The sequence below is a fragment of the Rhamphochromis sp. 'chilingali' genome, assembly GCF_963969265.1.
Source record: "Rhamphochromis sp. 'chilingali' genome assembly, chromosome: 11".
Classification (NCBI taxonomy): Eukaryota; Metazoa; Chordata; class Actinopteri; order Cichliformes; family Cichlidae; genus Rhamphochromis; species Rhamphochromis sp. 'chilingali'.
In genome coordinates this window covers 12276795-12301487 of record NC_137938.1, presented here as the reverse complement: position 1 = coordinate 12301487, position 24693 = coordinate 12276795, and the positions used below count along the sequence as shown (strand labels likewise).

General features: G+C 43.2%; 1 protein-coding gene and 1 long non-coding RNA gene across 3 annotated transcripts; both read left to right on the top strand.

The window, feature by feature from the left end:
- Positions 1-2050: 2050 nt before the first annotated feature.
- Positions 2051-9779, top strand: LOC308406572. Of its 2 annotated transcripts, none has more exons than XR_013973570.1 (4): positions 2051-2191; positions 2266-2804; positions 3258-3404; positions 8908-9779. It is a non-coding gene; the product is annotated as an uncharacterized lncRNA (long non-coding RNA). The 2 variants fall into 2 exon arrangements; XR_013973571.1 differs by having other exon boundaries at positions 2266-2882.
- Positions 9780-14175: 4396 nt separating this feature from the next.
- LOC308405526 (C-C chemokine receptor type 2-like) lies at positions 14176-24420 on the top strand (the record flags this gene model as incomplete). Its single annotated transcript, XM_080896198.1, has 3 exons — positions 14176-14182; positions 15043-15186; positions 23519-24420. 3 exons carry the CDS (start codon positions 14176-14178, stop codon positions 24418-24420), a joined length of 1053 nt encoding a protein of 350 aa, XP_080752324.1.
- Positions 24421-24693: the final 273 nt, after the last annotated feature.

Sequence of the window (24693 nt, the reverse complement as noted above, 5' to 3'; positions counted from 1 at the left end):
TAAAAAGTTCAGCAATCTGAACACAATGTTTGTTCCATGTAAGCATCAAAGAAAAGGGGGATTTCATATTTTCAAAAGATGAGATAACCTTTATTAGTCTCACACGTGGGAAATCTGTTGTGTCTCAGCAGAAAGTGGACAGTGCAAAGCTACAGGAGAAAAAAACCCCCCACTGCAATAGGATAAGATAAGATAATAAGAATTGGGGGGGGGGGGGGGGGGGGGGGTTCTCTATCTATCTAATCTTCCATTAAAATGGGCCCAGTGTCTCATGTGTGTAGGTGTGATACAGCATAAGGCCCACTTGTAGTGCACATGTCACAAGTAACGCGTTACTGTAATCTGATTTTTTCAAGTAACGAGTAAAGTAAGGGATTACTATTGCAAAATCGGTAATTAGATTACCGTTACTTTCCCGTAGGAATGCTGCGTTACTGCGTTACTAAAACCGTGAGTTTTTTGCGAGAATGTCTCATGATAGTGACGTAACCAAGTGCGACGTTCGTGACAACAGCTGTGGATAATATATCGAGTGCGGGAGAGAGTATGAGTGTGCAGCGTTTAAAGCGTGGAAATTCACAGAGAAACTCGCGGATTCTTCCACTGACCGCTGCAGCACACCTGCACCAGGGTAAACCTCCACCCACCCTACTCCTGCTTTACAGGTGAAAACAGAGCAACAGGACCGCTGAGTCTTTGATTTTATTTATTTCCTGCTGTGTTTTACTTGCATCTATTTGAAAGAGTGAGTGTAAACACAAAAAAATATTTTATTTTATGTGCTGGAATGTGCAGAAAATAGGTTTAAATATTAAACAAATTTCTTCCAGTCAGAGAATGTTGCATATAATTAAATTTTTGCTTCATGCATAAAGTTAAAAGGTTAAAACTAATAAAACAAGTTAATAAAAAAGAGACTTTTCCATTTGATTACATTTTGTATGATGGATTATGCAGAAAAAGTAGAATTGGGCTGAAAGATCTATCGCTTTATTACCTATTCAGGTTGTAAATCGTGTTTTTAAAAAGTAACTAAGAAACTAAGTAATTAATTACTTTTGAAAATGAGTAATCAGTAAAGTAACGGGATTACTTTTTTGGGGAAGTAATCAGTAATTAGTTACTGATTACTTTTTTCAAGTAACTTGACCAGCACTGCCTGCCACTGAAGGAGGTGTTCAGTGCTGTCTGTCAGGAGTTGCTGAGTGGATGTGGAGAAGAGGACTCAAACGCAGAACTCACGGTGAGGATTCAGGGTGTTTATTGTGAGGGACGAATGACGAAAACAGGAGATGGCTGACTGACTGAATAACTGGACTGAATGAATGGCTGACTGATCTGAACTGAAAGGCAAACATGTGGCATAGATAGCAGTGACAACATCACATGAACATCACATGAACATCAATGACGCGACCAAGACCAGGAGAGAACTGAGGACTTAAATACACTGGCTGAATAATGACTGATAGGTGACAGGTGAGTGAGCAGCTGAACATAATTGAACTAAAGATTCATGGAATAAGAACTGGAACATAATGCACACAGAGTAACGCTAACACAAAACAGGAAGTGGAACATACAGAGGATAAACAGATGAACAGAAAATACTGGGTCAATGACTGGGTCAACTGTCAGGGTCTCCTGCATGGGATGGGGGATGTTGTCCACAGCTTAGCTACCATTCTCCTGTCATTCAGCACCTTCACAGGGTCCAGAGAGCATCCTAGAACACAGCTGGCCCTCCTGATCAGCCTGTTCAGTCTCTTCCTGTCCCCAGCAGAGATGCTGCCGCCCCAGTAGATCACACCGTAAAAGAGGCCACCCACCACAGAGTCATAGGCCATGTCCACAATAATACATTTTTGTTTGAAAACACATCTTTTTCTCTCCGTTTTGGCCTTCTGTCCACACTGAGACAGCGATTTTTGTCGAATGTGGCAGGATGAATGTTATCCTTCGGTCCAACCCACTTTCAGCCTGGCCCATTAGGGGGCGCTGGTATAAATAGTGGCCATTTGAGTGTCTCTGCGTCGCTTGCCTGTGATCTCCTTTTTGGTCACCTGACTTCCCCTCGGTGTGGTGGAGATCATTTGCGGGTTATTCTTCTGAAGCCTCCATCGCGGCTGGTCGTAGCTATAGAAGCCTCCTCTGAGCTATTCTGCTTACGTTCTGTGACCCGGCTTACTTGGTACGTAATCAACTTTTGTTACGCTCTCTGCCTTCTATTGTTCTTTTATAGTAATTATTTACTATGTTTCGCAGGAAGTGTGGACCTTAGTTTTGCGCCAAGCTACGCGAACTGAAGTGCTGCTGTTTTGCCTTGCTGTGCTTTTACCGTCTGTTCCCGTTGTGAGAATTCTTTCCCTGCTGCTGTCAGCTTTTACAGTGGACGTCGGCGTGGACAACGGCCATATGCATGCCGGTTATCGGAGTCAGCTGGCGTGCATATTGATTGACTGTTAACTTATCGTCGTGTGGACGGCAAGTTGGAGCAGTACGGCGATTCCGTTTGCTCCAGATTTTAGAGTTTTATTCAGATTGTATGTTGTTTTATTGCTTTTTGATTTGTAGTTTGGATTCTCTGTTACACCACTGGTGGGAGGCCCTTTTTCTAGCTGTGGATCACCAGTGTGGTCCTGCAGTTGGGTTATCCCCCGGTGCTACACATTAGTTTGTTGTAATATATTAACATTTTCTTTGTTTCTTTTATTCAGATGCGGAGTGCCGACGTGGAGGAGACTAGGGTGCCTTGGTGGTGGGATCCCTTGAGTGTACACACCTGCCTTGTCTAGTTTATTAGTGTGAGTGTGTGATAGTGTGCTGCACTTGTGTTTTGGTGTGTTTTCTTTCTTGTGTGTGGCATCCCTGCCCCTCCACTGGTAAGCCTCAGCTCTGAATACCTTTTTAAGCATATTTGTATTTGAATATTTATGATTATGTTTTTATTCGGTGTTTTAAATAATTACCAATAAATTGTCAATTTGTTTATTATTGAACCTCGTCTCTGGATTGAGTATAGCGAACCTAAGTGCCTTTTTGGTGATTTAGTGTCATTTCCAGTATTCTCTGGGTGAAATTCCCAGGGTGGCGTTGTCGTTCTTTAAAACTGAAGAGTATTTACTTTATATCCCAACCTCGTCTCGCCACAAACTTGGCGTTGTTGTCGACAGGATATACTCTTTAAAACAGAGACGTGTGTTCTTCTTTTTTTGTTTGGTGTAACGTAAATTGTTTTTTTATATTATTTTGTACAGAATAAAGGCAAAGCAGCAGCTACTTTGGTGTGGGATTTCACAGCTGTGTTACAGAGATGGAGGAAGAGTTACAGGAACTCAGGGACTTGATCGCGCAGCTGAAAGCAGACAATGAGAGGCTGCGTCAGGAGAGGGCTGTTGGGTCAGGTACTAGTGCTACACCTTCTACTTCAACTGCATCATCTGTGAACCCCCCAACGGCTGGTGTCTCTGTAGCAGAGAGACTAGTTTTTGTGCCCCGTGACAGAAAATGCCCTATGTTTAGAGGAAAATCAGGTATAGGGTTGAATGAATGGTTGGAGGAATTAGAAGGTTGTGCTAGAGCACGTCATTTGTCTTTGGCTGATAAAGCATTTTTCCTGTTTGACCACCTAGAAGGAGAAGCACGTGAGGAGATTAAATATCGCTCTAGTGCAGAGAGGACTGATCCTGCTAAGATAATTACTATATTGCAAGAACTTTATGGCTGTTCAGAATCCTATGTAGCATTGCAGGAAGCTTTCTTCTCTAGAAAACAGCAGGAAAGTGAGACACTGCAAGAGTTTTCCCTCGCTCTCTTGGGTCTTATGGAGAAAGTTAAATCGAGTGCCCCCAATGGCATGCCCAATGCTGACGTTTTATTAAGAGATCAATTTGTTGAACAGGTCTTAGATAGTACCTTGCGGCGGGAGTTAAAGCAGCTAGTAAGGAGGCAGCCCACACTGACATTGCTGGAGATTAGAGGGGAAGCTATTAGGTGGGAACGTGAAGGGTTGCCTAGTGGCGTTAGGCATAGAAGCAGTTCTGTCCCTTCTGTTTATGGCATTCAGTATGGGGTCCATAGCGGTCCTTCAGGAATAGCTCAGTCTACCCATTTGTCTGAGATGAGCGAGATGAAGGAATTGTTAAAGCGCCAGCAGGAGCAACTTAATCAGCTCACTCAGAGCATTGCTCGATTGCAGGGCCCCCATCGAATGCCTCGCTCAGGACGGGGCGACTCCATTATATGCCGTCGTTGTCAGCAACCTGGACATTTTGCTCGGGAGTGTGATGGGGAACGCGTTCCTCGTTCCCGGCCTCCTTCGCAGGCCCCTCTGCATAATCGCAGGCACTCCTTTAAATACGGCTTCGGAAAACTAGCACCCTCCGTATTGCCGAGCCACAGTTCGGGTGGGGTGTCTATTGGCTCAAGGGTTGTTTCTAATGGTCCAGAGGCAGTCTCGAAATTAATTTCATCCTGTCCTCATATAGATGTGGACATGGGCGGTATAAAAGTACCTTGTTTGGTTGATACGGGGTCCATGGTCTCTACCATTACTGAAAGTTTTTTCCGCCAGCATTTTGAGTCCTGGGGTCAAGAGCGTCTCCAAGCTTGTCATTGGTTGCAGCTTAAAGCGGCTAATGGGTTGTCCATTCCTTACCTTGGCTATATCGAGCTAAGTGTAGAGCTCTGTGACAAGTTTCTTCCACAGTGTGGCGTGTTGGTCGTTAAAGATCCTCCAGGTGCAGGACCTTCCACGGTTCCGGGTGTATTGGGGATGAATGTCATTCGGAAGTGTTACCACGAGCTTTTTGGGCAACACGGTGAAGCATTGTTTAGTTTGGGCTTTGTTACAGAGGCCCCTAAACCCCTTGTGCAGGCGCTGCAAAAGTGCCATGACGTTAGTATAAGAGCCCCACTGGATTTGTCTGGCCATGTGAGAGTGAGGGGTAAGCGAGCATGTTGCATTCCGGGTGGTGTAATGAAAGTAGTGGCCGCCACCTGTTCTGAGCAATATTCAGGTGCCACTGTGTTATTTGAACCTACTGATGTTAACTTGCCTGCTGGACTTTTAGCGTCCCCTGCATTGGTTCGAGTGGTTAGAGGTACTGCATACATACCAGTTGTTAATGTAGGGACTACAGCGTCTTGCTTTACCCTAGGACCGTTATAGGGACCCTGGAAGATGTTCATGTGGTCAGTTTGCCCGCTGGTGTGACAGAAGTACTCCCTAACGTAGCCACAATGGCATCTCACACCGCCACTCCTACTGTGCAGGATCAGATGGAAGGGATTGATTTGTCTAAACTGTCAGCAGAGGAACAGGGACAGGTGAGGTCTCTCCTTAAGAAATACAGCTCGGTCTTTTCTGCTCATGACACTGATTTGGGTTACACTAACTTGATCTCCCATGACATTCCAGTCTTAGACGATATCCCCGTGCGGCAGCGTTATAGGCGCATCCCCCCCTTCAGAGTACGAGGTTGTGAAAGAGCATATTAACCAGTTGTTAGGGGCCGAGGTGATTAGAGAGTAGCAGCCCCTATGCTTCTCCCATTGTGCTCGTTAAGAAGAAGGATGGCAGCCCGCGCATGTGTGTTGATTATCGGCAACTGAACAACAAGACAAGGAAAGATGCATTCCCCCTGCCGCGCATTGAAGAATCCTTAGATGCGCTGACTGGTGCCCGTTGGTTTTCCACCATGGATTTAGCAAGTGGCTATAATCAGGTCCCAGTTACGGAAGAGGATAGGCCCAAGACTGCCTTCTGTACTCCTTTCGGCCTATTTGAATGGAACCGAATGCCATTTGGGCTCTGTAATGCCCCTAGCACCTTCCAGAGACTAATGCAACGCCTTTTCGGTGATCAACAGTGCCAGTCTCTGCTTCTCTATCTTGATGACATTGTAATCTTTTCATCAACAGTATCGCAACATCTTGAGCGGCTGGATGTGGTGCTAGGTCGGCTTCAGCAGGAAGGTTTAAAAGCCAAGCTTGCCAAATGTGCCTTTTTCCAGCGGGAGGTTCGCTACCTAGGCCATGTCATCTCCGATCAAGGTGTCTCTACGGACCCTAGCAAGGTGGAAGTGGTGGCTAACTGGCAGCCTCCTAAGACTGTTTCGGAACTACGCTCCTTCCTTGGGTTTGCCAGCTATTATCGCCGTTTTGTGGAGGGTTTTGCCAAGTTGGCGGCACCTCTGCATAGACTGGTGGCAGAGTGGGGAGGCAGAAAATCAAAGAAGAGGTCAGAGCATGGTGTCGTGGAGAACTGGACTGTAGAGTGTGCTCAAAGTTTTGAGGCATTAAAAACTAAACTGACAACAGCACCAGTGCTCGCTTATGCAGATTTCTCTTTGCCTTTTATTTTAGAAGTGGATGCCAGCCATGCCGGCCTAGGGGCAGTGCTTTCCCAGGAGCAGGGAGGTAAGGTGAGGCCAATAGCCTATGCCAGTCGGGGTTTGAGGCCCACTGAGCGCAATATGCTAAATTATAGCTCAATGAAGCTGGAGTTTTTGGCACTTAAGTGGGCCATGACTGAGAAATTTAGAGAGTACTTGTTGGGCCATAAGTGTATTGTTTACACCGACAACAATCCTCTTAGTCACTTGTCTTCTGCTAAACTTGGGGCTACTGAACAGCGCTGGGCAGCTCAGCTCGCTTCGTTCGACTTCGACTTAAAGTACAGGTCAGGAAGGAGTAATAAGAACGCAGACGCTTTATCTCGCCAGCATCCACCTGATCCTCAGGAGATTAAAGCCATGGTTCCTGGTACAGCCTTGCCTGGACCTCTTCAACAAGCCTTGCGGCTGGGACCAGCTGAGGTATCACAAGCTGCCATTACGGTTTTGCCCCATCTCACTACTCCTGATCTTCATGCCCTCCAACAGGTCGACCCAGTGATAAAGGAGATCTTGGTGTTCTGGAGACAGAAGCAGCGACCCAGCTTTGAGGAGCGGCAGCAGCTTGCTCCACTTGCTCTGGTGCTGCTACGACAATGGGATCGTCTGATTGAAAGGGAAGGAGTTCTGTATCGTCAGGTTCATCGCCCTGACGGTGCCGAGGTGGTACTTCAGCTTTTGCTGCCTAGTGCACTAATTGAGCAGGTGTTGACTCATGTTCATCAGGAGCACGGCCATCAAGGTGTGGAAAGGACCCTAGCGCTTCTCCGCTCACGGTGCTACTGACCAGGTATGTCTGCTGAGGTAGCTCATTGGTGTCAGAGATGCGAACGTTGCCAAGTTGCAAAAGACACCCAACCAGCAGCTCAAAGTTTCATGGGACATTTGTTGGCTTCTCGACCAAATGAAATCTTGGCCATTGATTACACCTTGCTCGAACCTTCCCGGAATGGGCTGGAGAACGTTTTGGTGATGACTGATGTTTTCAGCAAGTATACATTGGCTGTCCCCACTCGTGACCAATGTGCTGCTACAGTGGCCCAGGTTCTCGTGACTGAGTGGTTTTCGAAGTTTGGTGTACCAGCGCGTATCCATTCCGATCAGGGTCGTAACTTTGAAAGCTCCCTGATCCAGCAGCTCTGCAGGTTTTATGGTATCGAGAAGTCCCACACTACTCCTTATCATCCGGCTGGAAATGGTCAGTGTGAACGTTTTAATAGGACTTTGCACAATTTGTTGCGGACCCTGCCAGTGTCCAGAAAAAGAGACTGGAATGTATGTTTGCCCCAGTTACTCTACTGTTATAATACCACTCCCCATCAGGCTACTGGGGAAACTCCATTTTTATTGATGTTTGGGCAAGAACCCAGGTTGCCAGTGGACTTTCTGTTGGGCAGAGTACCGGACCCCATCAGTGGAGATGTGCACGAGTGGATTCAGGAGCATCAATCCCGGCAGAAAGAGGCACCATTGAACGACGGCCAGTTGGTGTTCCTGTGCGATTTGAGTGGAAGAGGGAGATGTAAAATCCAAGATCGATGGAAACCAGCGGTATATAGAATCCTGAAGGCACCTAAAGGAGGTGGGGTAGTATATACCATCGCACCTGCAGATGATCCCAGCAGCGTGAAGCATGTTCATCGTACCTTGTTGAAGGCTGTGATAACGGCAGCCATACCATCAGAAGGGCCTGCTCCAAGCAGTAGCCCACGTGGCCCAGAAATATCCTCCCCAGAACCAGGACATGACTCATCAAGTGACAGTGACCTGTTATTCCTGAGCGTAGGAGCTCCTCAAGTAAATGTTTCACCATCTTACAGCCCAGTGGCAGTGATTCCAAGTAGCCCTGAGTTGTTGCTCCGGCCAGAAGACCGAACTTCCGATGTCCCAGCCACTTGTACAGTTACTCCGAGTGTAGCACCAGTTCCATCTAGCTCTCTTCCTGCTCCCTCTACGAGTTCTGATACAAGAAATGTGGTGGTGCGAAAAACAACCCGGTCCACAGCTGGCCAGCATTCAAACATCCATCATCTCCCAAGACCAACAGGGGAGGTGGCACAAGGGGCTGCTGATTCTATTTCTGAGCTTAGGGTACATGCTTTCTCTGCATTTTTTTTAGGCCTTGGGACTAATCTGGGTGTCTTTTCATCGTCGGGGCGACGATGCAAGAAGGAGGGGTAGAATGTGGCAGGATGAATGTTATCCTTCGGTCCAACCCACTTTCAGCCTGGCCCATTAGGGGGTGCTGGTATAAATAGTGTCCATTTGAGTGTCTCTGCGTCGCTTGCCTGTGATCTCCTTTTTGGTCACCTGACTTCCCCTCGGTGTGGTGGAGATCATTTGCGGGTTATTCTTCTGAAGCCTCCATCGCGGCTGGTCGTAGCTATAGAAGCCTCCTCTGAGCTATTCTGCTTACGTTCTGTGACCCGGCTTACTTGGTACGTAATCAACTTTTGTTACGCTCTCTGCCTTCTATTGTTCTTTTATAGTAATTATTTACTATGTTTCGCAGGAAGTGTGGACCTTAGTTTTGCGCCAAGCTACGCGAACTGAAGTGCTGCTGTTTTGCCTTGCTGTGCTTTTACCGTCTGTTCCCGTTGTGAGAATTCTTTCCCTGCTGCTGTCAGCTTTTACAGTGGACGTCGGCGTGGACAACGGCCATATGCATGCCGGTTATCGGAGTCAGCTGGCGTGCATATTGATTGACTGTTAACTTATCGTCGTGTGGACGGCAAGTTGGAGCAGTACGGCGATTCCGTTTGCTCCAGATTTTAGAGTTTTATTCAGATTGTATGTTGTTTTATTGCTTTTTGATTTGTAGTTTGGATTCTCTGTTACACCACTGGTGGGAGGCCCTTTTTCTAGCTGTGGATCACCAGTGTGGTCCTGCAGTTGGGTTATCCCCCGGTGCTACACATTAGTTTGTTGTAATATATTAACATTTTCTTTGTTTCTTTTATTCAGATGCGGAGTGCCGACGTGGAGGAGACTAGGGTGCCTTGGTGGTGGGATCCCTTGAGTGTACACACCTGCCTTGTCTAGTTTATTAGTGTGAGTGTGTGATAGTGTGCTGCACTTGTGTTTTGGTGTGTTTTCTTTCTTGTGTGTGGCATCCCTGCCCCTCCACTGGTAAGCCTCAGCTCTGAATACCTTTTTAAGCATATTTGTATTTGAATATTTATGATTATGTTTTTATTCGGTGTTTTAAATAATTACCAATAAATTGTCAATTTGTTTATTATTGAACCTCGTCTCTGGATTGAGTATAGCGAACCTAAGTGCCTTTTTGGTGATTTAGTGTCATTTCCAGTATTCTCTGGGTGAAATTCCCAGGGTGGCGTTGTCGTTCTTTAAAACTGAAGAGTATTTACTTTATATCCCAACCTCGTCTCGCCACACAAGGAAAACAGAGCTTTTTGAAAATGCTCTCCAAAGCGGATACATTTGAAAGTGGATACATTTCGCTGCATAGTGTAGACTGCGTAAACGGAGACTTTTCAAAACGATGACGCATTTTATTCATATGATGCAGTCATGTGACCAGTTATACTAAGATAGCGGAGGGCATTATACAGCAGTTGTATAGCTTTTCTTCAAATTCTTTAATTCTCAACCCTTTTGCAACTTTGTACTTTTATGTTACTTGCAGCAACAACTCCACCTCATTGTCAGTCCATTTAAAAAAACACGGTGCTTTTCTACAACATTTTGCTGCGAGGTTTCAAATAGCCAGAAAGTAAATACGGGGCAGACAGGGCAGTCTTATGTTTCACCCATGTGCAATACAGGAACACAGTAGTTTCGATTGTTTCAGTGTGGATGAACAACTGTTTGGAAACGCTCAAAAACAATAGAAAATGCCGTTTAATTTTATCCGGGCTAGTGTAGACGTAGCCATAGAAGGTCTTCAGGAGTTGACCCTTCACTCTGAAAGACCTGAATCTCCACAGCAGGTACAGCCTGTTCTGCCATTTCGTGTTGAGGGCATCTGAATTACGAGTCCAGTCCAGTTTATTGTTCAGATAAACACCAAGGTACCTGTAGCTATCCACAGCCTCAATATCCATACCTTGAATGTTAAGTGGTTGCAGTGGAGGATGTTTGTGCCTGCGGAAGTCTACCACCAGCTCCTTGGTTTTACTGGTGTTGATCTGGAGGTAGTTCTGCTGGCACTAGTCCACAAAGACTTGGGTCAGTTCTCTGTACTGCCTGTCATCCCCATCAATGTTGAGGGCGACAATTGCAGAGTCATCAGAGAACTTCTGAAGGAAGCACTGGGTGGAGTTGTGGGAGAAGTCTGCAGTGTAGATGGTGAAAAGCAACGGAGCCTGAACCGTTCCCTGTGGGGGCCCCGTACTGCAGACAACCCTGTCCGACACACAGCCCTGAATTCTTGCGTACTGTGGTCGGTCGGTGAGGTAGTCCAGTATCCATGATGTGAGGTCATGGTCCACTCCTAAGTTCTCCAGCTTGTCCTTCAGGACCGTGGGAAGAATGGTGTTGAAGGCATTGGAGAAATCAAAGAGTATGATTCTCACAATGCTCCCACTGGTCCACAAGTGAGAGAGGGAACGATGTAGGAGGTGATTGACGGCATCATCCACTCCAATGCCAGGTTGGTAGGCAAACTGAAGTGGGTCCAGTGATGATCTCACCAGGGTCCGAAGCTGAGCCAGCACCAGCCGCTCCAGGGTCTTCATCAGGTGGGGAGTCAGAGCCACTGGCCTGTAGCTGTTGAGAGCATTTAGACCTGCACACATGGTCATGTCAACCTGCTGAAGTTCAAAGTGAGCATCATAATGGGGAAGAAATTCAGTTTAATTTCTGTTTACCATAACGTGGTTGTTTGTGCAGAGGGGCTGTTCTGAATGTTTCAGGAACTACTGCACTATCTATTCAACCATCTTTAGTGTTTACAGAGAATAGTCCAAAATAGAAACGATATCCAGTGAGTTGCAGTTCTCTGGTTGAAAATGTCTTGTTGATGGAGAAGACCCAGACAGCTGGCACGAATGCACCAGTACCTCAAATAACAACTCGGTATGACCAAAGTATGCAGAAGAGCATCTCTGAATGCACAACTCTTCAAATCTTGCAGTAGATGTGCTACAGCAACAGAAGACCACATTGGATGCAACGCTGTCAGATAAGAGTATGGGTAATGGCTTATTTGAAGAGTTTCAGTCAGGTTTCAGAGCTCATCACAGCACAGAAACAGCTTTAGTGAAAGTTACAAATGATCTTCTTATGGCCTCTGACAGTGGACTCATCTCTGTGCTTGTCCTGCTAGACCTCAGTGCAGCATTCGATACTGTTGACCATAATGTTGTATTAGAGCGATTAGAACATGCTGTAGGTATTACAGGTACTGCACTGCAGTGGTTTGTATCATATCTATCTAATAGACTCCAATTTTTTCATGTAAATGGAGAGTCCTCTTCACACACTGAGGTTAATTATGGAGTTCCACAGGGTTCAGTGCTAGGACCAATTCTGTTTACATTATACATGCTTCCCTTAGGCAGTATCATCAGAAGACATAGTGTACATTTTCACTGCTATGCTGATGACACTCAGCTCTATCTATCTATGAAGCCAGACAACACACACCAATTAGTTAAACTGCAGGAATGTCTTAAAGACATAAAGACCTGGATGGCCGCTAACTTTCTGCTTCTTAATTCAGATAAAACTGAGGTTATTGTACTCGGCCCTGAAAATCTTAGACATATGGTATCTAACCAGATTGGATGGCATTACTTTGGCCTCCAGTAACACTGTGAAGAACCTTGGAGTCATTTTTGACCAGGACATGTCCTTCAACGCACATATAAAACAAATATGTAAGACTGCTTTCTTCCATTTGCGCAACATCTTTAAAGTTAGAAATATCCTGTCTCAGAGTGATGCTGAAAAACTAGTTCATGCATTTATTACTTTTAGGCTGGACTACTGTAATTCATTATTATCAGGATGTCCAAAAAACTCACTGAAAAGCCTTCAATTAATCCAAAATGCTGCAGCAAGAGTACTGACAGGGGCTAGAAAGAGAGAGCATATTTCTCCTGTTTTGGCTTCCCTCCATTGGCTTCCTGTTAAATCCAGAATTGAATTCAAAATCCTGCTCCTCACATACAAGGTCTTAAATAATCAGGCCCCATCTTATCTTAATGACATTGTAGTACCATATTAGATACCATATTAGGTACCATATTAGAGCACTTCGCTCTCGCTCTGCAGGCCTACTTGTTGTTCCTAGAGTATTTAAAAGTAGAATGGGAGGGAGAGCCTTCAGTTTTCAGGCCCCTTTTCTGTGGAACCAGCTTCCAGTTTGGATTCGGGAGACAGACACTATCTCTACTTTTAAGATTAGGCTTAAAACTTTCCTTTTTGCTAAAGCATATAGTTAGGGCTGGACCAGGTGACCCTGAATCCTCCCTTAGTTATGCTGCAATAGGGATAGGCTGTTGGGGGATTCCCATCATACATTGAGTTTTTCCTTTCCAGTCACCTTTCTCACTCACTATGCGTTAATAGACCTCTCTGCAATTAATCATACCTGTTATTAATCTCTGTTACATATGATTGTTGGGTTTTTCTCTGTATCTATTATGTATTTACTATTGTATGATCTACTGTACAATATAAAGCGCCTTAAGGTGACTGTTGTTGTGATTTGGTGCTATATAAATAAAATTGAACTGAATTGAATTGAAATTCTGGTTCCATGCTGACGTGATAGCATCGTGCAGTTGCTGTAGATTTGGTGGCAGCACATTCATAAAGACAAACTTCCAGTTCAGCCACATCCCAAAGCTGGTCTGGTGGATTTAGGCTGTGGTGGCTGTGGAAGCCTTTTGAGCACATTGAGCTTGTCATGTAAATATAATAGTGTGAGGTTATTTGAACTCACGCATGGTGGGTGTTCCTGCTGGAATCAACCATTAGAAGATTAAAACATTAGAGTGATGAAGAGTTGCATATAGTCAACAGCAAAACTCAGGATGCTCAGCTGGTGCTTAATAAACCATGGTGAGGCAAAACACACAGAGTCTGTGTGAAAGTTACTGCATATATGTTCAGTGCAGACAGATATATAGTGCATATGGTTATATAGGTATACATGTCATCCAAAAGTCCCCCCGCCCCCCCTTTCGTGTTACTCTTCACTATATCTATCAAAACAGGACCCAATATAATTATTCTTTAAAGAAAATGAATGTGCAGCCACCAAATCTACAGCAGCTGCATGATGCTATCACATCAACATGAACCAAAATAACTGAGGAGTGTTTGCAGCACCTGTTGAAAGTTAAAGTGGTTCCAACACAGTATTAGTGAGGCATAATGGCTAAAGTCTCCTGTTAGTACAAAGTATATAATATGTAGCAGTGGTGTACATTAATGAGTCCAAGAAGAAAAACAAATAAAAATAGTAACAATAACAATAAAAATAAACTTTCTGTCACTTTTGGCAAAAACCAGCAGTCATTTAGTCAAAGTAGAAATTTCTGTCACCATTTGCTGTGTTGTGCTTTGAACCATTTTCTGTCAGTCTAGATTTCAAGCAGACTCCTGATAAAGATCAGACTTGGGGACGTACAGGAAGAAACACCTTTTTTTTCTCTTTCTGTTCTCATCATTAGCGGACTGCAGAACTTTTGATAGTTAGTTCATTTCTGCATACCTAAAGGGATCACATCAGTAAACGGGGAAAGGGAGCCTTGAAGTGTAATTCCTGACTTGACCTGGTTGGAAGAGCCTTCACTGAGATATCACAATGTCAGGTAATTATCTTTCAACATTAATCCACAATTTAGACTATTTAAAGTGTCATGTTTTACAGAGCTCTTGGAAATTTACTTGGGTTATAAAGTGTAGTGTTCAAAGCTGCACGCATTGTCACAGAGATCTAAAACCAAATACTGTGACTGAAACTATGTCAAAGCTACTTCATGATTTCTAATTTCATCTTTAATCTAGAGATCTTATTTTTACTGTTGTTTTTTTAATAGTAGTTAAAAACAACACAACACTGCCACAATGCCTTAATACAACTTTTACAAGTGCTGTTATCTCCATCCATGTATCTGTTATTTTCAGAATAATAATGGTAATATTGTAAAATCATTGTAATAGTGTTAAAACCTTTCATCACATCCAAAACAATGCTTACACAAAAAATTACAATAACACAGATAAACAAACCCAATAGTTGATCGTAGGTTTATTATGGAATACCATCCTCGTCTAATAATTTTAATCCCAACAAAACCAGTTATCAGATTTGTTACAATAATGGTGCAGGTTTAAATCATAGACTTTGTGAAGAAGATTTTAATCCTATTTTTTAAAAAGAAGCATTTTATGGATTAACGATGTTCCCAAGAGGGAGTACCAATGAGCACCAATAGGTGGCAAAATCACCCCCACTGTCAACTCCCTGGGGGGCCAAACCAGCAGACGTGAATGGATTATTTGTGGTGCTCATAGCAAAGGAAAACCTCCTTTAAAACAGAAACATGTCATCAGCAATAGGTTGGAAATTCAGGCTGCACTTGATAAGGGTTGAAACGGCATTACGAAACCAAACCTAACACTTTGATGCAATGAGCAATATAGTAAATCTTTCTCTCTCTTGCTGCAGAAGAAAACACCACAATCTATGATTACCCAGATTACCATGAGAACGACACAGGCTTTTCTCCTACCAACCTAAGTGATGTAAAGGACTTTAACAAAGTGTTTCTCACCACTCTCTACAGTTTGGTTTTCATCCTGGGATTCATAGGTAGGTGTGTCCTCTTGTGTGTATGCTGTGGAGATTATGGATTGTTTCTACACATTGCACAGACCTCCTTTTCTGGGAATTTCTAACTTGCTGACTTTTACCTATGTATGTAGGTGTGTGTATGTGAGACACGCAGATGGAACGGGAAAGAGAGAATGTTGTTCAACATGTAACAGCGTGGCAGGTAGGGCTGGGCCATATCATACCGTTCACGGTAATACCGGTATAATGTTGGGCAATGATAAGAAAATGAAATATCACAATAGAATTTGGGTAAAACGCGCATGTGCAGTGCCTTTGTTTTTATATGCACATGGCGGAAAAAGCATGGCAGCGATGGAGAATGAGAAGGGCAAAAGCTGATCTAAGGAGCTTGGAAAGAAAAGCGTCTGGACTTCTTTGAGTTGCTTGAAAACGTTTCACCTCTCATCCGATAAGCTTCTTTATTTCTAAGGGTCAAATGGTGGAGAGTGCCAGATTTAAAACCACTGGGAGTTTCCCCCCAAAGAGGGACAAAGGACCCCCTGATGATCCTCTACCTATTCACATGAGCCAAGGTGTGAAAGCGGGTGTGGGTCACAATCAGCCAGAGTTTCGGGTGTGTTCATTGTGAAACCTGGCCCCACCCTATCATGTGATTTCCTGAGGTCAGATGGCCCAGGATGTGAGTGGGCATTAAGGCGTCTGGGAAGGGATCTCAAAACTGGATTATAGATGGCAGACAGTTGGTGTCGTAAACCACCGCCTCTGTTCAAAGATGGTCGCTCACAGTGGACGTAAATCAGAGGTCCCCAACCCTCGGACCGGTACCGGTCCGTGAGTCGTTTGGTACTGGGCCGCGAGAGTTGAGGCTCAGGTGTGAAATGTATAATTTTCAGGGTTTTTATTGGTTTTCAGCGTTATTTTGTCATCGTTTTTATCGTTAACTTGGTTTTCCTGGGTCTTTTCATGTGTGTTATGAATAAATGTTCTTTTTTTCGGTACCGGTACTAGTTTTATTTTGTTGTATTTATCCGCGACACCTTAAAGGCCGGTCCATGAAAATATTGTCAGGCATAAACCGGTCCGTGGCGCAAAAAAGGTTGGGGACCGCTGACGTAAATGACTTCTTTCACTCCTCTTTCAAACCATCTGTCCTCTCTGTCCAAAATGTGAACATTGGCATCCTCGAAAGAGTGACCTTTGTCCTTTAGATGCAGATGGACAGCTGAGTCTTGTCCCGTGGAGGTGGCTCTTCTATGTTGTGCCATGCCCTTGTGAAGTGGCTGTTTGGTCTCTCCGATGTAGAGGTCTGGGCATTCCTTGCTGCACTGTACAGCATATACCACGTTGTTAAGTTTGTTTGCTCCTTAGACTACGATGACCTGGATGACTGAGAACCTTCACAGCAAAAGCGGATCGTTGAATGAAACAGTTGAACCAATTGGTTTGTAAAAATGCTGCAACTTCAGTGGTGTGGAACTGGTTTAGCTTTCGTCTGTCAGATACACAACAAAGCACTATTTCTGCTAGAGCATGCTAGCGGACCGTCGTTATTACCATGTTTTTCGGAAAATACGGCGCGCTTAAAATCAATCCTTGGATTTTTATAAAAATCGACAGTGCCCCTTATAATCCCGTGTGCCTTATGTATGAATTCTGGTTGTGTTTACTGACCTCTAAACGATTTTATGTACACGGCGCTCGAAAATCTGTCAAATGTTTTAGTACAACTTTGCTAAGCTACGAACCCGCACCGCTTGATGGATTGTCGGAGCATCACGGCTACCGTAGGCAGGCGCCTTGCGGAGTGATACGTACTGTGTTTCAACATAATATTACAGTATTGTGTGTGTATAACCTCTTTTTAAGTTTTGTGGATATTTTACATGGTTATGCTGAGGATATGTCGGTCAATTTCCACTGGAAATGCCTTTTGATTAAACTGTCAGCAAGGAATTTGCATTTGCACTGTTAAATTTTTATATAACTTTAATGCACATAAAAAACAGCTGCTTGTTTAAGTGAAAATAAATTGATGGGGGTTTTGCACTAATGAAGTTGTGGAGTTGTAAAGTATTTTGTCTAGTCTCAATTATATCGTCAGTTATATCGGTATTGCAAATTTTCAAATGTATTGATAGGTTTGTAGCTTGAACCTATTCACTGGAACGTTGAAGACAATGTAATTACACAGCAAAGCAAGACACGAGTAGGCAAAGTTCTTCATGTTTCTCGTGCACGGGAGAGAACCGGACAAGCGCCGTTCCTTTGCTTGACCCCAGTTGCTCTCGTCCGCTCCCCCGTAACACTGCTTTTATTGAGGTTACATGAATATACATAGGTTCATTAACATATGACGTCTACATACAAACAAAGAGTACCTTGCCTGTGTGTGTGTGTGTGTGTGTGTGTGTGTGTGTGTGTGTGTGTGTGTGTGTGTGTGTGTGTGTGTGTGTGTGTGTGTGTGTGTGGTCTGGAAGTCCAGCAGTTTATCTAAACAAAGGGCACTTAGCCTAAAACAGATATAGATACATTTATCCTACCATAAAACAATAAGAAAAGGTACGACCTCTCCCATCCTCCCAGAGTGTGGGTCTTAATGCCAGAGCACTCTGGAATGCACACTACGTCTCTGCAGACTACTAAGGATCAAACCTCTATCAATCTACAACTAATTATAAAACTCTAAGCCTACATAAGTAGATATTTCTAAGCATAAATGATAATCAACAATACAAATCCAACATGTATATCGTGATAAATATTTTTGGTCATATCGCCCTGCTCTACTGACAGGTACATATATTATGTCTTTTCCCCCAAAGGTAATGGGCTAGTGGTGTGTGTCCTGGTGAAGCATCGCAATCAGAGCAACTTGACAGACATCTGCCTCTTCAACCTGGCTCTCTCTGACCTCCTCTTCGTCTTCACGCTGCCTTTCTACTCTCACAACGCCAGGGTCGGTCAGTGGGCTTTTGGAGACTTCATGTGCCGTTTGATCTCCGGGTCTCACCACATTGGCTTCTTCAGCAGCATCTTCTTCATGGTTGTCATGACACTGGAGCGCTACATGATCATCGTGCACGCTCACAGGGTTGCACGTTATCGCACAAAGAGGGTTTCCATCATTCTGACCGTGCTCGTTTGGATGCTGAGCTTGTTTGTGTCTCTGCCGGATTTTATCTTCATAAAGGCAATAGGACAGGAATCCCATAGGGTGGAGTGTGACTATCCCGAGGAGAGCAAAGTCTGGGAGCGTTACAGCCTGTTCACCATAAATGTGCTGGGTCTCATCATTCCCTTGCTGGTGATGGTAGGTTGCTACTCCACGATCATTCCCACGCTGTTGAGCATGAGGACCGCAAAGAAGCACCGCATCGTCAAGCTGATCATCTGCATAGTGCTTGCATTTTTCTTACTATGGGCTCCATATAACATTTCCCTTTTCCTGGAGTTTCTTCAGAAAAGAGGAATAATCCCTGATGATGAAACCTGGTACAAAAATATAAGGCTGTCAAAAACAGTGACCGAGGCCTTAGCTTACACTCACTGCTGTCTGAACCCCATCATTTATGCTTTTGTGGGAGAGAAGTTTATGAGACGAGCCTTGCAGCTGCTGAAAAAGTTGGTGCCTGGTTACAGCAGAGATCTGACAGACAGCTCATTCAGGAGGAGCTCAGTTATGTCCAGGGGCTCTGAAGTCACCTCTGCTTCTTTTAAACTATAGAAGGTGGAGGGCAGTTGTAATTGTTTTTGTCATGAATGTTTTAGTGTTCAGTTTCAGTGTTTTTCCTGTTAGTTTTGTTTGTTTGTCACTTTGCCACATAGCACCAGTGTTTTTCACCAGTGTCTCTCCTTTAAAGTTTGTCTGTACACCTTTAGATCCTGCTAATGTTGTTATGGCCATAAGATTTCAAATGTGTTATAAACGACACTATTCTGTTACCATAGCCATATGTTTTAGAGAATCTCACGTCTTTTCCAAACTCTGTGCAATGCCCTTTCTTCTTCTGCTCAGGCTTAATGAAACTTGCTTAAACTGAACCTTTTGTTTACAACAGTATTTGCAACAATCTGTTAGTTTGTTTTTTGTCACACATCTTTAATGAGCTTGTGGAAAAGTGGTTTATTCAAATGTATGGAATTCTGAAGTTGGGTTTTAGAATAACTTTTGAAAAAAATGCTTTATGCCAGCATTTATAATGGAATTGGATTGGAAACAAACTTTCCAGTGTTGGTTTTTGTCTCACTTTTTAATACACACACACACACACACACACACACACACACACACACACACACACACACACACACACACACACACACACACACACACACACACACACACACACACAAATATATATAGTGCCCCATATAATATACAGTGGACTGACCTACTTTTGCTACCTTTTACTTTTACATTGTAAGTAAATTCCTTTCTTTTGCCTCAGTAACTTTGACTCCCATTTCAGATGGGTTTTTGGTTTTGGTTTTTTGTACCGTACTGTTTTCCAGGTATTGATCTTATGCATGCTTATGTTTTGTTATGATACTTGTGCTTGTACTTTCACTGTTCATGAATCAAGGCTGGCATCCACTCGTCTCTTGTCCTCATTTTGTATCAGAATTTTCTTAAGTGAAAACATTTTACTGCAGATCTTGAATTTACTTAAAATAAAAATCACATTGTCCCGACATCCCCGATGTCACATTGTCCCTGTGACATCGGGGAAGTACACTTAGGAGCAGCTTAAGTGGTAATATTCTACATTCATTCCATATGTTTGTATCTCAATTGAACAAAGTTCAATTCCTAAAATTAAAATAACTCAAATAAAAACTTGTTACAACTACAATATGTAGAAAAGCATCTCTGAATATATAATATACATTGACCCAGATGTGCTACAGCAGCAGAAGACCACACTGGATGCCATTCCGATCAACAGATCAAGAAACTGAGGGAGCAGTTTGCACTACATAGTTTGGACAACTGAAGACTGGAAAATGCTGTCAGTTCATATTATTCTTGAGTTCTGCTGCTGTTGTGATATTTTGATACCATGGTAGCATTTACAGGATATTGTTTTATAGTGATATTATACAGGAAAACTGTTACTCAATAAGGCCCATTTACTAGTTGTTTTTCTCTTTCTCTGTGACCCAAGAATTAATGTGTAAGAATCACAGGCTGGTACCTCAAGGTCGAAAATACCACAGAGATCACTTCCTTACTCCCATCCTCCCTTCTTTATCTCTTAGAAAAAGGTTTGTTAAAGGCCAGGTGGTTTGTTTCAGAATTCACTAATGAAAGAACTCTGTATTCTATGTCTAGGAGTGTATTTCGCTGGGATGATCATAAATTGTAGCTGAAATGATAAACTATACAAAGGATACTTCTTTGCTCAGAGGGCAGGAAGACGCTTCCATATTTGGTCTGTACCGGTTTGAACTGAGAATCTGCTGACACACGAACCTTTTTCCTCTATATAAACTGTTGTATGATGAATAAACCTTTGAGTTGGTTTGGGAAGGCAACCTGAAGCAGTCTGTGTTTCCTTGTTCTCCCAAGCTACTCCCGACGTCGTAACTAACCTGCTGAACGGCATACCTGAGTGTTACTTTGAATAATTTTGAATCTTATAGGGTAAAGACAAAACTCTGCTTATAGGTGCCCACGCCTCGGAGGAAAACCGATCCACGGATGACCCGGGACGGAGATTTCTTTCAGCTGCCATACTTGGATGGCAGGGACATGATGCCAGATGTTAGAATTTGGTGTAGACAACATGAAAGGATGGATTGATCCTTCCTTGTATCAACAGTTCATGGTGCTGTTGGTGGTGTAATGGTGTGGGGGATATTTTCGTGGCAAAGTTTGTGACCCTCAGCACCAACTGCGCATCCTGAGTATTGCTTTTGACTATGTGCATCACTGTAGAGTTTCCATCTTCTGATGGCTGATTCCAGCAGGAGCACCCACCATGTCATAGAGTTCAAATCACCACACACTGTTATTTTTACATGACAAGTTCACTGTGCTCAAATGGCTTCCACAGCCACCACAGCCTAAATCCACCAGACCAGCTTTGGGATGTGGCTGAACTGGAGGTTTGTCTTTATGAATGTGCTGCCACCGGAGCACATTCATACTGTGCTCCGCTACCGGAGCTGGAAAGTGAGTTATTCAGGAGAACTCTCCCCAGCATTAACTGCTCTGCTACTGTACCACCTTAATAAACCATGTTGAGGAAAAACATCTTGTGCTTAAGAGTCTGTGTGAAAGTTACCGCATATATGTTCAGTGCAGACAGATATATAGTGCATATGGTTATATAGGTATACATGTCATCCAAAAGTCCCCCCGCCCCCCCTTTCGTGTCACTCTTCACTATATCTATCAAAAAAGGACCCAATATAATTATTCTTTAAAGAAAATGAATGTGCAGCCACCAAATCTACAGCAGCTGCATGATGCTATCACATCAACATGAACCAAAATAACTGAGGAGTGTTTGCAGCACCTGTTGAAAGTTAAAGTGGTTCCAACACAGTATTAGTGAGGCATAATGGCTAAAGTCTCCTGTTAGTACAAAGTGTATAATATGTAGCAGTGGTGTACATTAATGAGTCCAAGAAGAAAAACAAATAAAAATAGTAACAATAACAATAAAAATAAACTTTCTGTCACTTTTGGCAAAAACCAGCAGTCAATTAGTCAAAGTAGAAATTTCTGTCACCATTTGCTGTGTTGTGCTTTGAACCATTTTCTGTCAGTCTAGATTTCAAGCAGACTCCTGATAAAGATCAGACTTGGGGACGTACAGGAAGCAACACCTTTTTTTTCTCTTTCTGTTCTCATCATTAGCGGACTGCAGAACTTTTGATAGTTAGTTCATTTCTGCATACCTAAAGGGATCACATCAGTAAACGGGGAAAGGGAGCCTTGAAGTGTAATTCCTGACTTGACCTGGTTGGAAGAGCCTTCACTGAGATATCACAATGTCAGGTAATTATCTTTCAACATTAATCCACAATTTAGACTATTTAAAGTGTCATGTTTTACAGAGCTCTTGGAAATTTACTTGGGTTATAAAGTGTAGTGTTCAAAGCTGCACGCATTGTCACAGAGATCTAAAACCAAATACTGTGACTGAAACTATGTCAAAGCTACTTCATGATTTCTAATTTCATCTTTAATCTAGAGATCTTATTTTTACTGTTGTTTTTTTAATAGTAGTTAAAAACAACACAACACTGCCACAATGCCTTAATACAACTTTTACAAGTGCTGTTATCTCCATCCATGTATCTGTTATTTTCAGAATAATAATGGTAATATTGTAAAATCATTGTAATAGTGTTAAAACCTTTCATCACATCCAAAACAATGCTTACATTAAAAATTACAATAACACAGATAAACAAACCCAATAGTTGATCGTAGGTTTATTATGGAATACCATCCTCGTCTAATAATTTTAATCCCAACAAAACCAGTTATCAGATTTGTTACAATAATGGTGCAGGTTTAAATCATAGACAGTGTGAAGAAGATTTTAATCCTATTTTTTAAAAAGAAGCATTTTATGGATTAAGGATGTTCCCAAGGACGGAGTACCAATGAGCACCAATAGGTGGCAAAATCACCCCCACTGTCAACTGCCTGGGGGGCCAAACCAGCAGATGTGAATGGATTATTTGTGGTGCTCATAGCAAAGGAAAACCTCCTTTAAAACAGAAACATGTCATCAGCAATAGGTTGGAAATTCAGGCTGCACTTGATAAGGGTTGAAACGGCATTACGAAACCAAACCTAACACTTTGATGCAATGAGCATTCAAAAATAAATCCAGTTAACCTCCAACGGCAGCATGTGTTTACAGCAGTAAAGAAGTCTTTGATATACTGCATCTTATTTGTTGTAGCCTGTGCTGAAATTAATATAAATAATAATGTTAATAACAAATCTTTCTCTCTCTTTCTGCAGGAGAAAACACCACAGCCTATGATTATTCATTTTACTATGAGTTTCCTAACGACACAGACCTTTCTCCTACCTACATAGGTGATGTAAAGGACTTTAACAAAGTGTTTCTCACCACTCTCTACAGTTTGGTTTTCATCATGGGCTTCATAGGTAGGTGTGTCCTCTTGTGTGTATGCTGTGGAGATTATGAGTTTCTACACATTGCACAGACCTCCTTTTCTGGGAATTTCCAACTTGAGAATCTTTACCTATGCATGTAGGTGTGTGTATGTGAGACACAGATGAAATGCAAAAGAGAGAGAATGCTGTTCAACATGTAACAGTGTGACAGGTACACTTATTGTGTCTTTTCTTCCAAAGGTAACGGGCTAGTGGTGTGTGTCCTGGTGAAGCACCGGTATCAGAGCAACCTGACAGACATCTGCCTCTTCAACCTGGCTCTCTCTGACCTCCTCTTCGTCTTCACGCTGCCTTTCTACTCTCACAACGCCAGGGTCGGTCAGTGGGCTTTTGGAGACTTCATGTGCCGTTTGATCTCCGGGTCTCACCACATTGGCTTCTTCAGCAGCATCTTCTTCATGGTTGTCATGACGCTGGAGCGCTACATGATCATCGTGCACGCTCACAGGGTTGCACGTTATCGCACAAAGAGGGCAGCCATCATTCTGACCGTGCTCGTTTGGATGCTGAGCTTGTTTGTGTCTCTGCCGGATTTTATCTTCATAAAGGCAATAGAACAGGAATCCAAAGGAGTGGAGTGTGACTATCCCGAGGAGAGCAAAGTCTGGGAGCGTTACAGCCTGTTCACCATAAATGTGCTGGGTCTCATCATTCCCTTGTTGGTGATGGTAGGTTGCTACTCCAGAATCATTCCCACGCTGGTGAGCATGAGGACCGCAAAGAAGCACCGCATCGTCAAGCTGATCATCTGCATAGTGCTTGCATTTTTCTTACTCTGGGCTCCATATAACATTTCCCTTTTCCTGGAGTTTCTTCAGAAAAGAGGAATAGTCCACAATAATATAACCTGGTTCAAAAATATAAGGCTGTCAAAAACAGTGACCGAGGCCTTAGCTTACACTCACTGCTGTCTGAATCCCATCATTTATGCTTTTGTGGGAGAGAAGTTTATGAGACGAGCCTTGCAGCTGCTGAAAAAGTTTGTGCCTTTTTATGGAAGATATTTGTCAGACAGCTCATTCAGGAGGAGCTCAGTTATGTCCAGGGGCTCTGAAGTCACCTCTGCTTCTTTTAAACTATAGAAGGTGGAGGGCAGTTGTAATTGTTTTTGTCATGAATGTTTTAGTGTTCAGTTTCAGTGTTTTTCCTGTTAGTTTTGTTTGTTTGTCACTTTGCCACATAGCACCAGTGTTTTTCACCAGTGTCTCTCCTTTAAAGTTTGTCTGTACACCTTTAGATCCTGCTAATGTTGTTATGGCCATAAGATTTCAAAGGTGTTATAAATGACTGTGAAAAGTGGTTTATTCAAATGTATGGCATTCTGAAGTTGGGAATTTGATGTTAAAGAAACTTTC